At 40.1% G+C, this 13,350-nt stretch overlaps 1 protein-coding gene across 3 annotated transcripts in view; it reads right to left on the bottom strand.

Moving 5' to 3' along the window:
* The window catches only part of METTL24 (methyltransferase like 24), a 112,672-nt gene that overhangs the window by 45,356 nt on the left and 53,966 nt on the right, over positions 1-13,350 (bottom strand). For all 3 annotated transcript variants that reach the window (XM_003898312.5, XM_031667506.1, XM_031667505.1), the window contains one exon: positions 5,544-5,772. In XM_003898312.5, the coding sequence (XP_003898361.1) occupies positions 5,544-5,772 (229 nt within the window). The remainder of the gene's footprint in view (positions 1-5,543; positions 5,773-13,350) is intronic.

Below are 13,350 nucleotides of genomic sequence, written 5' to 3'. Positions count from 1 at the left end.
TCCAAATATATCAGCAAAAACAATACATACAAATGGATTAAACTCACATATACAGATATATTTATTATGGAAATACTCATCCACTGCTTTCTATTGAGTTTTTTATTTTTTATGTTGCAGAGATAAGTGTATGGCGAGAGACAGTGAGACAGAGAAAGCAAATGTGGCAAAATAATAAAAAATGGTGAATCCCAGTGGAAAATATGTGAGGGTTCATTCTATTCTAGCAACATTGGCATTTGAAATTTTTTAAAAATAAAAATATATAAAACTCCAGATAATAGTAATGTGGGCACCCAGGTTCAATGGGTAGTTAACTTTTGATGATCCTTATCATGTTTAGAAGGAATATAGAAATACTAAATAATTTTATATGTATTAAAATTTTATAGTTAATTATATACTTTTTAAATCTAAAGGTAACCATGAATAGAAATAAAAGCTTTAGCAAGAAGTTGGGGGGAGGGGGAAGTGCAGAAAACCAAAGGCCAAATTTTTTTTTTTTTTTTTTTTTTTTTTTTTTTTTTTTTTTTTGAGACTGAGTCTGGCTCTGTCGCCCAGGCTGGAGTGCGGTGGCCGGATCTCAGCTCACTGCAAGCTCTGCCTCCCGGGTTCACGCCATTCTCCTGCCTCAGCCTCCCGAGTAGCTGGGACTACAGGCGCCCGCCACTTCGCCCGGCTAGTTTTTTTGTATTTTTTAGTAGAGACGGGGTTTCACCTTGTTAGCCAGGATGGTCTCGATCTCCTGACCTCGTGATCCGCTCGTCTCGGCCTCCCAAAGTGCTGGGATTACAGGCTTGAGCCACCGCGCCCGGCCCCAAAGGCCAAATTTAAAAGAGTAGAAGTTAGTCCCAATATGCCAGTAATCCCAATAAACATAAATATAAAAGCATTAAACACAACTATTTAAAGACATTCTCAGGTTGGGTTTAAAAACACAATCCAGACATATATTGAATACATTGCTCTTATAAGCCATGCATAAACTAAAACTATACGAAAATAATGAAAATAAAAGAATCTAGAATGTTATTTCACATAAATACTTATCAAAGGAGAGCAAGTATGGCAGAACTAACATCAGATAAAACAGAATTTAAGGCAAAAAATATTTCTAGAAATGAAAACTGACACACTATATACATATGGTCAAATTTCTTTCCTGAAAGAGTATATTGTTTTCCGTTTCCAGCAGCAAAGTGTATTATTGCCAACAAGCATTACAATACAGGGCAGTATCAATATCTTGTTTATATTTACCAATTTGATAAGTAAAAAGAAAAACAAAAAGCGAGTCTTTAATTGCTTTTTCTTTTCTTTTCTTTCTTTTTTTTTTTTTTTTGAGAGAGGGGTCTGGCTCTGTCACCCAGGCTGGAGTACAGTAGAGCAATCATGGCTCACTGTAGCCTCCATCTCCTGGACTCAACCAATCCTCCCACGTCAGCCTCCTGAGTAGCTGGGACTACAGGCACATGCCACCATGCCCAGCTAACTTTTTAAATCTTATGCCCAGCTAATTTTTTAAATCTTTTGTAGAGATGGAATCTTGCTATGTTACCCCAGTTGTGTAATTTCAAAGCCCATATTCTCTCAAATGTAATCATAGTGACCACACAACAAAACTGATGTTCTGGAATCAATGGTGAGCTCCCAGCCAAGGGAGGCAGAAACTGGTAGTCCTGTGAGGGTTCAGGTGGACACTGAGCCACGGCCTGGGTGGCGACAAGGGCAGATGAAGGAAGACACAGTTCCCTGAGCTGACAGGCAGGGAGGCCAGCTATCCCAGGGCGTCTGACCAGAGGGCCCCAGCCCCAAGGCCTACATCTGTTCTGCGTGGCATGAATCTGAATTAATTCTCAGCAGTTTATTTAATTTCTGTACAGCACATTATTTAATTTCTATACAGCACAGTATTTACTATCTATACAATTACCCACAAAGCTGTTCAGCGCCTGGAGGCACCAAACAATAGTTCTCTACAACCACCTCTGAAGGACCAATTGCCTTTCAGTTTCACACAAAGCTCTCATTAAAAACTCTTGGCTGGAACTAGGTGGTTAGCAATTTCCAGAGAAATCTCTGATATATTTACCCTGGAAAGAAAGAAAGAGAGGGAAAAAAAAAAGGTTTTCTATAAAATTTACTAAAATTGTTAATAAAAACCCTTTGAGTTTACTGAAAACAACTGAGTGACTAATTCACACCAGGCATTCTGCTGGAGACTTTCACACTGTGTTCTCAGACCTACTTCTCAGAAAAACCCCACAGTTTTGGACGTATCTTTGTCCTCATTTAACTGACAATCAAACTGAGTGCCAGAGAGGTTAAATGACTCGCCCAACGTCAAAAGCCAGTAAGAGGACCATGCTTCAAACCAAGATTAATGAGCTTACACAGGGAAACCCTCAGGCAGCTCTGTTATTCAGAGTTATCAGCAGCATGGTTAAGACCAAAACTAATAGTTATAATTCCTCATGACCTAGCTCGGCTCATTGAGGATACTCTGAATGTAACAGAGACTTTAGAAAAAAACCATACATTATGATTAAAATGAGCAGAAATTTCAGATTCAATATTTCTAGTTGCATTCTGAAAAAAGTGTATGCTTAGTTAACAATAACCACTTCTGCAAAGAGTAGACAGTTAATCATCTCACATAATGCTGGATCCAAGTGATATTATTCCCTGACAGACTGGGCTTCTGGTCCACATGCTTTTGCTGATGCAGCTGCTCTAGCCTGATGCTTTAGAACAGGCTTTTGATTTAGAGTTTGAAGTTAAAATTACCGAAGAGTTTTAAAAGCAGTACAAAAGCCATATGCATCTTTCTGTCACTATCTCAGAATACTGCTTCCATTTTTGCCCATATTTTTACTTGAGTGGCTGGAATTTAGGTGTAGATATACAGAATGGGAAAACTAACCGCAAAATAGGGAAATTATTACAAAACTGTATGAAATATTTTAAAGTTCTGAAATAAAACAGCTAAAAACGCTTTGGTATCGACACTCACTTTCAGAATAAATGAGTGAAGGTGTGAAGGCAGAAACGCTGACATTTGTTAGTGTGTTTTTTTCTATTTGCTTCCCCTGCCACAGCCACATCCTATCTACCATTATCTGTACATGCAGAAAAATGAAAACAGACCGAGCTTGCTACACCACACAAACAAGGTTTCCATTTATCTGGCTCCGTACAGCTCCTAGAAGCATTTTCCTAAGGAAAGCAATCACTTGCTGATGGGTTTAGTTTTGTTGTTTTTGTTTTAAAGCACTGACCCAAAAAGAAAATCTCTACGGAAGCATATCAGTATCTTTTAAATTCTTCAACATGGAATTTAAAAAAAAAAAAAAAGGAGGAAATGCATTCCTGGTAATTCTGTGCCAGATCACTTTCATTGTAAATATTTTTTTAAAAAATAAGTAGCCTCAGAAACATAAACATTTCTCCTTTTTAGGCATCATTGTAAATATTTCTGCTATCTCAGGAGCAGCATTGCAAAAGGCCTCATGCTTTATCCTTAGCAGAAAGGTTGGTCCACCGCAGCTCCCATGGAGCTAAACAAACACAATTCAGGTACGTACCTTGTTATTTAAAAATACATTTCCCATAGGAAATGTGGTTAGATCAATTATATCCACAGATCACTTTTTCAAAGTCTTATTTTATCCTCATCTTTACCAAATCTTTTGCTAAAATATTGGAAAAAAAATAAGCAAAACGGCATTGAGTTTCTCTTTTTCTCCTACTCAGTCTTTTCTTTGAAGAGTGGTGCTGGAGAGGGCTAAGATGTAAAGAGCATAAAGGAGGAACAGCAAGACTCCTAACTGAACACAAAAAAATAAGTAGTTAGCTCTTTGAATAATCTAAAGTTGACATATTAGAGAATTAGGCCTGTAATTTTCAGCTGTAAAAAACAGATCTACAAAGGTAACAAGCAGCAAAAAAGAAAAAAACAAAACCCTAAATAAGGTTCTGAAAAATGCTCCTGCTTCACATGAAAAACATTAACAGCATGTAAAAAGGAGTTCTCTTCTGAGGTTTTACCCAAAAATCCTACCTGTGTCTCACTAAGGCTCCTGACTATTAAATGCCACCAGTTACCCTTGGTGGCAAAGTAAAATACAAATCAGTAGTTAATTGTGTGTTAAAAGAACAGCAAATTCTTTGAAGTTGTTCTTGAAGAAGCATGGGCTATCTAATTAAAGGATGTTTAAAGAACAAAAGAGGAGGAGGAGGAAGAAGAAGAGGGGGAGGAGGGAGAAGGAAGAAGAAAGGAGGCAGAGAAAAGGGAGGAAGATGGGGAAGAGGAGGAGGAGGAACAACAATGCAGGGGAAAAGCCTCTTTTTTTTTTTTTTTTTTTGAGACGGAGTCTCGAACTGTTGCCCAGGCTGGAGTGCAGTGGCGTGACCTCGGCTTACTGAAAGCTCCGCCTCCTGGGTTCACACCATTCTCCTGCCTCAGCCTCCTGAGTAGCTGGGACTACAGGTGCCCGCCACCACATCCAGCTAATTTTTTGTATTTTTTAGTAGAGACAGGGTTTCACCGTGTTAGCCAGGATAGTCTCGATCACCTGACCTTGTGATCTGCCTGCTTCGGCCTCCCAAAGTGCTGGGATTACAGGCGTGAGCCACTGCACCCGGCCTGGAAAAACCTCTTACTGAAGATCAAGAAGCCAACTCAAGTTTAAAATTGAGTCTCAGGCACACTGTTTCTCAAATAGAAACACCCATTCTGACCTGTTCTAAACTACATGGCATCTCCGGCTGGGAATACAGACCAAAATAGCCAAACCCAAGAAAGACTGAAGATCAAACACAAGCCAACTGCACTCAGGAGAAATTCTCTAGTATCTGCCTACAGAATACAATTAGCTCGGGTATACTACACTAAAAATTGCTTTCAAAGAACACAGTTCAAAAACTGAGTTTCTTTTTTGCTGTCTATTCATAATAAAATGTTTGCAGAGATTTGACATCCTTTGATATACTTATATAATTTGTAACATACATAATGTCCATTCAACTTTATAAAGTAAATTTTAATCAAAGCTATATATATTTTCTGTGTACAGCCTAGCGATTCAAAATAGTGAGAAACACATCACAACAGTGAGAAACATGATACACAAGCAATATCTTAGTAAGCATAACCCCAATTTCTTTTTTCTTTTTTTCTTTTTTTGTATTTGAGGTCAACGTAAGTAGTTTGCTCTCTCTGAAAAGTGTAAGTCAGTTGCCAAATGAAAATGGTATTCTTCAGCCTATGCCAGAAGTAAGTTCCTTAGTCTTCTTGCCTAGTCTTGGACAAGACCATTAACATTACTCAACAGCAACTAAAATCTTCACATCAATTTAAATATGTCTATCCTTGCCAACACTTTATGTCTAGAGTTGACTCTATAAATAATGTTGGGTGATTAGTAAGATTAAAATTGGACCTTCAACAATCCAATGTCAATGTTGCTATTCTTGGTTTGCATTTTAAAAAGCTGATGGGTTTGTTCACTTTATTCAAGTAAAAAATCAAATGAAAACCTCACCTTGTGATGCCCAAATTCATTCAAAATGCTTCCCAGTTTTCTGGTGTTGCTATGTGGTTTTTGGGCAGCAACAGCTGGATGGGGATCCCGCCAGTCAATGGACAAGCGGTGATACCAAAGGTGCTGACTCTCCAGAATGTGAGCTGACTTGACACTAGGATCAAAACGATGCACTTCACATCCATTGTTAGCCATGCTGACCTCAAAATGGGTATCATCACTTCCCAGCCTATAAAGAAAGAGGACGGAAATCAACAACGAAAAATGCGATGAAGCAAAGTGCTGGACTGACAAGATAACACTTCCAAGGCCAAGGTTCTTAGTTATATCAAGCCTTCTCTTGTTTTAACCCATGACTAATATACACATTCAATAAACTTTCTTTCACAAAAAAAGTATTATTGCTTAAAGCTTCTGGATGAAAGATAAATTATCTGCTAAACAAAGACCAGAGAATCACATACTCAAACATGTAGACGCAACATCAAATTGGCTTTTTTAAGTGATGTAAATCACAGTAGCAATGAAACAAAGAAGACTATCCAATAGTCTTAGATTTTCTCAGAATATGTCCAAAAATATAAGCCCCAGGATTAGTTCTCTTGAGGAGAGGTGTGTTCTACTAATGAGGTAATTTGTCTCCATTCTAATGGCCACAGTGCTGCATATGCAATTTGACTTAAAGACAACAGCTGTTTTCTTAGAAATGTAATATATTTTTAAATAGTGCAGATAAGAAAAAAGGCAAATGTATGTGATTCTGCTGCATCCAGAGCTCAAGAAGCAGAAGGTTCCCTCACCTAAATTCACACCAAAAGGGGAAGAAATTATGAATTAATTGTACTTAAGTACTCAATAGGTAGCACATCATATGGAAAATTATAAACTTACGAATATTGAATTGACTCAGAAATATTCCTTATTTAATGGTGCAAGGATTGTCACTTTGATTAAAGCACCAGTTTTTTGTTTGTTTGTTTTTCTTTTTGTTTTTTGAGACAGAGTCTCGCTCTGTTGCCCAGGCTGGAGTGCAGTGGTGCAATCTCGGCTCACTGCAACCTCTGCCTCCCGGGTTCAAGCGATTCTCCTGCCTCAGCCTCCTTAGTAGCTGGGATTATAGGCGCATGGCACCATGCCTGGCTAATTTCTGTATTTTTAGTAGAGACGGGGTTTCACCACATTGGTCAGGCTGGTCTTGAACTCCTGACCTCGTGATCTGCCCACCTCGATCTCCCAAAGTGCTGGGATTACAGGCGTGAGCCACCGCGACCGACCTAAAGCACCAGTTTTAATGTAGAACATGAAATTAACTGAGAATGATTTTTTAAAATGGTGATTATGGTTTCTCTGCCCCAAATACTGTACTTATATGTGATTTAGGATACCAAAATCCCACAGAGTAGCTACACTACTTGGCCGAACCTAAACGCAGTGCAGAAACACTTCAATCTAGTAGATTCTACCACAGCTGACCATTGAACGACACAGGTTTGAACTGCGTGGGTCCACTTGTAAGTGGATTTTTTTCAATAAATACAGTCAGCCCTCCATAGCTATGGGTTCCATGTCCACAAATTCAACCAACGTGGATCAGAAATACAGCATTGATGGGATGCAGGAGCCTACTGATATGAAGGGCCAATGTTTTGTATCTGTGAGTTCTACAGCCAGACTTGGTATTTCGTGGATTTTGGTATCTGTTGGTGGGGAGAGGGTGGCCTAGAACCAACTGCCAACCCCATAGGGAGGGATGACTGATGATTGCATAATCTGGAAATACACCAGTTCAGCGGATAATAACTATTTACCTTATTTTAATTAACTAAAATAAGCCTTTGGCTCAGAGATCATCCACCTAGACAATTTTTTTTTTTTTTTTGAGATGGAGTCTGGCTCTGTCGCCCAAGCTGGATACGCAGTGGCACAATCTCAGCTCACTGCAACCTCTGCTGTTGGGATTCAAGCAATTCTCCTGCTTCAGCCTCCCGAGTAGCTGGGATTACAGGTGTGCCCCACCATGCCTGGCTAACTTTTGTATTTTTAGTAGAGACGGGGTTTCACCATGTTGCCCAGGCTGGGCTCGAACTCCTGACCTCAGATGATACACCCTCCTTGGCCTCCCAAAGTACTGGGATTACAGGCATGAGCCATGGCACCCCACCTAGACATTCTTAATACAGACAGCCCTCTGTATCCACAGATCTGATTCACAAATTCAACCAACTGCAGATTGAAAATATTCAAAAAAACAAAAATAAAAATAATACAACATTAAAAATAGTAGAAATAAAAAGCAATACAGTATAACCACTATTACATGGCATTTACATTGTATTAGGTATTATAAGGAATCTAGAAATGATTTAAATGATGCAGGAGGATGTGCATAGGTTATATACAAATACTACACCATTTTATATCCAGGACTTGAGCATCCTAAATTTTGATCTTTGCAGTGGTCCTGCAACCAGTCTCCATGGGTGTGGAGGGGTGCTGATAGTCTCATTTGCCTCTTCCTCACCCTTCACCCAACTACACTGCTCTTTTTCTCACTGCATCCCATGGTAAGTCAGCCCTCTGATGTCCCTCAGCCATAGCTTTTTCAACCCTTTTTGCCTAAATAAACTTCAGCACTCCTCTCACAAGCACTTCCATTTCTTCCACATAACAGATCTTGTTCCCTATTTTCTACCTCCTATTGAATCCACACAGCTCAGACCACTCCAGTCTCTGCCCCAGTTTTCCCCCAGTTTTCCATGATCAAATCTGATGTGGCAGATTGACTTGTTGACTCTGCTCCTTCAACCCTGCACCATCCACATTACTCCATGCTCATCATGAGAAAGAGTCTTTCCCTGTCCCTTGACTTTTTGGCTTGGCCATGTGCCTTGCTTTATGGAAGGAAGTGGGAGTGTGCCAGTCCAGATCCTAAGCCTTGAGTGTTTCTGTTCTCTCTCTTACACTGTCATCATGATAAAAACGTACCCTGGAGAGTCTGCACTCCAGCCAGTCCGCCGGCCCTCTGTAAAATACGGAACCTCCGTTAGCCATCTCAGCTGAATACTATAAACACCTCTACGCAAATAAACTAGAAAATCTAGAAGAAATGGATAAATTCCTGGACACATACACCCTCCCAAGACTAAACCAGGAAGAAGATGAATCCCTGAATATACTAATAACAGGCTCTGAAATTGAGGCAATAATTAATATCCTACCAACCAAAAGAAGTCCAGGACCAGACGGATTCACAGTCGAATTCTACCAGAGGTACAAGGAGGAACGGGTACCATTCCTTCTGAAATTATTCCAATGGATAGAAAAAGAGGGAACCCTCCCTAACTCATTTTATGAGGCCAGCATCATCCTGATACCAAAGCCCGGCAGAGACACAACAAAAAAAGATAATTTTAGACCAATATCCCTGATGAACATTGATGCAAAAATCCTCAATAAAATACTGGCAAACAGAATCCAGCAGCACATCAAAAAGCTTATCCGATAATTGGCCTTCATCCCTGGGATGCAAGGCTGGTTCAACATACACAAATCAGCAAACATAATCCATCATATAAACAGAACCAAAGACAAAAACCACATGATTATCTCAATAGATGCAGAAAAAGGTCTTTGACAAAATTCAAAAGCCCTTCATTCTAAAAACTCTCAATAAATTAGGTATTGATGGGACGTATCTCAAAATAATAAGAGCTATTTCTGACAAACCCACAGCCAATATGATACTGAATGGGCAAAAACAGGAAGCATTCCCTTTGAAAACTGGTACAAGACAGGGATGCCCTCTCTCACCACTCCTGTTCAATATAGTTTTGGAAGTTCTGGCCAGGGCAATCAGGCAGGAGAAAGAAATAAAGGCCATTCAACTTGGAAAAGAGGAAGTCAAATTGTCCCTGTTTGCAAATGACATGATTGTATATTTAGAAAACCCTATCATCTCAGCCCAAAATCTCCTTAAACTGATTAAAGCAACTCCAGCAAAGTCTCAGGATACAAAATCAATGTGCAAAAATCACTATACACTGATAACAGACAAACAGATAGCCAAATCATGAGTGAACTCCCATTCACAATTGCTTCAAAAAGAATAAAATACCTAGGAATCCAACTTACAAGGGATGTGAAGGACCTCTTCAAGGAGAATTACAAACCACTGCTCGATGAAATAAAAGAGGACACAAACAAATGGAAGAATATTCCATGCTCATGGATAGGAAGAATAAATATCATGAAAATGGCCATACTGCCCAAGGTAATTTATAGATTCAATGCCATCCCCATCAAGCTAACAGTAACTTTCTTCATAGATTTGGAAAAACTACTTTAAAGTACATATGGAACCAAAAAAGAGCCCACATTACCAAGATAATCCTAAGCCAAAAGAACAAAGCTGGAGGCATCATGCTACCTGACTTCAAACTATATTACAAGGCTACAGTAACCAAAACAGCATGGTAGTGCTATCAAAACAGAGATATAGACCAATGGAACAGAACAGAGCCCTCAGAAATAATACCATACATCTACAACCATCTGATCGCTGACAAACCTGACAAAAACAAGCAATGGGGAAAGGACTCCTATTCAATAAATGGTGCTGGGAAAACTGGCTAGCCATATGAAAGCTGAAACTGGATCCCCTCCTTACACCTTATACAGAAGTTAATTCAAGATGGATTAAAGACTTAAATGTCAGACCCAAAACCATAAAAACCCTAGAAGAAAACCTAGGCAATATCATTCAGGACATAGACATGGGCAAACACTTCATGTCTAAAACACCAAAAGCAATGGCAACAAAAGCCATAATTGACAAATGGAATCTAATTAAATTAAAGAGCTTCTGCACAGCAAAAGCAACTACCATCAGAGTAAACAGGCAACCTACAGAATGGGAGAAAATTTTTACAATCTACCCATCTGGCAAAGGGCTAATATCCAGAATCTACAAAGAACTCAAACAAATTTACAAGAAAAAAATCAAACAACCCCATCAAAAAGTAGGTGAAGGATATGAACAGATACTTCTCAAAAGAAGACATGTATGCAGCCAACAGACACATGAAAAAATGCTCATCATTACTGGTCATCAGAGAAATGCAAATCAAAATCACAATGAGATACCATCTCACACTAGTTAGAATGGCTATCATTAAAAAGTCAGGAAACAACAGGTGCTGGAGAGGATGTGGAGAAACAGGAACACTTTTACACTGTTGGTGGGACTGTAAACTAGTTCAACCATTGTGGAAGACAATGTGGCGATTCCTCAAGGATGTAGAACTAGAAATACCATTTGACCCAGCTGTCCCATTACTGGGTATACACCTAAAGGATTATAAATCATGCTGCTATAAAGACACATGCACATGTATGTTTATTGCAGCACTATTCACAATAGCAAAGACTTGGAACCAACCCAAATGTCCATCAATGATAGACTGGATTAAGAAAATGTGGCACATATATACCATGGAATAGGCCTATGCAGCCATTAAAAAGGATGAGTTCATGTCCTTTGTAGGGAATGGATGAAGCTGGAAATCATCATTCTGAGCAAACTATTGCAAGGACAGAAAACCAAACACTGTATGTTTTCACTCATAGGTGGGAATTGAACAATGAGAACACTTGGACACAGGGTGGGGAACACCACACACCGGGGCCTGTTATGGGGTGGGGGGAGGGGAGAGGGAGGGCTAGCATTAGGAGATATACCTAATGTAAATGATGAGTTAAATGGGTGCAGCACACCAACATGGCACATGTATACATACGTAACAAACCTGCACGTTGTGCACATGTACCCTAGAACTATTATTAAATAGTTATTTACTATTTAATAAACATTATTAAAGTATAATAATGAAAAAAAGAAAGAAAGAAAGAAAGCCTCGCAGCTGAGCCCAGCCTGGATCAACTGAAGCCCAGCTAACCTGCAGACATACAAGCAAGAGTAAAGACATACAAGCAACAGTAAATAATGGTGATTGTTAAGCCACTGAGTTTTAGAGTGATTACACAACCAATAGCTAACTGATATACCTGGCATTAGATATAAATTCAAGAGATGCAGTTGAAACTACAAAGCATTTTTCTTGTAGATAAATTTGTTTTTATATAGATCAGAATATTGTAGAACTCACATATCCAAAAGGAATTTTCACTTAATTAGTCAAAACTTAGATGAACAATGCAGTGTTATTGTAGATCAAGGGCAATTTTATAGTTTATTAAGAGAACATTATGTCAAAAAAGTACTCGTTACATATAATTTGTATATAAATCTGGAGTGAAATATGTGAATAATTTCTTCCTCTGAATTGTCAAAATGTTGTCTTCAAGAAACAATATTGATGTATATATATCTCAAAAAAGTAATTAAATTAGCTACATACAATTCTGTAATTGTTTGTTTAAGACACTTTATTATATATTGATATGTTTTCTATTTAAACTAGTTGCTGATAATTAAACAAATAAACACACATAGAAATAATTCAAGTTCTAAGAAGTATGTAAAATGAAAAGAGTTTCTGGGCAAGATGGCCAAATAGAAACAGCTCCAGTCTGCAGCTCCCAGTGAAATCAATGCAGAAGGCGGGCAATTTCTGCATTTCCAACTGAGGTACCCGGCTCATCTCACTGGGACTGGTTAGACAGTGGGTGCATCCCACAGAAGGCGAGCAGAAGCAGGGTGGAGTGTTGCCTCACCCAGGAAGCACAAGGGATCGGTAACTCCCTCCCCTAGTGAAGGGAAGCCGTGAGGAACCGTGCATTCCGGCCCAGATTCTACACTTTTCCCATGGTCTTCGCAACCCACAGACCAGGAGATTCCTTTGGGTGCCTACACCACCAGGGCCCTGGGTTTCAAGCACAAAACTGGGCAGCCGTTTGGTCAGACACTGAGCTAGCTGCAGGAGTTTTTTGTTTTTTGTTTTTTGTTTTTTCATACCCCAGTGGTGCCTGGACACTCCCCTGGAAAAGGGACTGAAGCCAGGGAGCCAAATGGTTTCGCTCAGCAGATCCCACCCCCAAGGAGCCCAGCAAGCTAAGATCCATTGGCTTGAAATTCTCGCTGCTAGCACCACAGTTGAAGTTGACCTGGGATGCTCGAGCTTGGTGTGGGGAGGGGCGTCCACCATTACTGAGGCTTAAGTAGGTGGTTTTCCCCTCACAGTGTAAACAAAGCCTGTGGGATGTTTGGACTGAGCAGAGCCCACCACAGCGCCTCAAAGCTGCTGTAGCCAGACTGCCTCTCTAGATTCCTCCTGTCTGGTCAGGGCATCTCTGAAAGAAATGCAGCAACCCACCAGGGACTTATAGATAAAACGTCCATCTCCCTGGGTCAGAGCACCTGGGGAAGGGGAGGCTGTGGGTGCAGCTGCAGCAGACTTAAATGTTCCTGCCTGCTGGCTCTGAAGACAGCAGTGGATCTCCCAGCACAGCACTTGAGCTCTGCTAAGGTACAGACTGCCTCTGCAAGTGGGTACCTGACCCCTATGCCTCCTGACAGGGAGACACCTCCCAGCAGGGGTCTACAGGGAGCTCCTACATGAGCTCTCCTCATACAGGAGAGCTCCAGCTGGCATCTGGCAGGTGCCCCTCTGGGACAAAGCTTCCAGAGGAAGGAGCAGGCAGCAATCTTTGCTGTTCTGCAACCTTTGCTGGTGATACCCAGGCAAACAGGGTCTGGAGTGGACCCCCAGCAAACTCCAGCAGACCTGCAGAAGAGGGCCCTGACTGTTAGAAAAAAAACTAACAGAAAGCAATAGAATCAACATCAACA

The sequence above is a fragment of the Papio anubis genome, chromosome 6 (genome assembly GCF_008728515.1).
Source record: "Papio anubis isolate 15944 chromosome 6, Panubis1.0, whole genome shotgun sequence".
NCBI classification, from domain to species: domain Eukaryota; kingdom Metazoa; phylum Chordata; class Mammalia; order Primates; family Cercopithecidae; genus Papio; species Papio anubis.
This window is presented reverse-complemented; position numbering and strand designations above follow the sequence as displayed.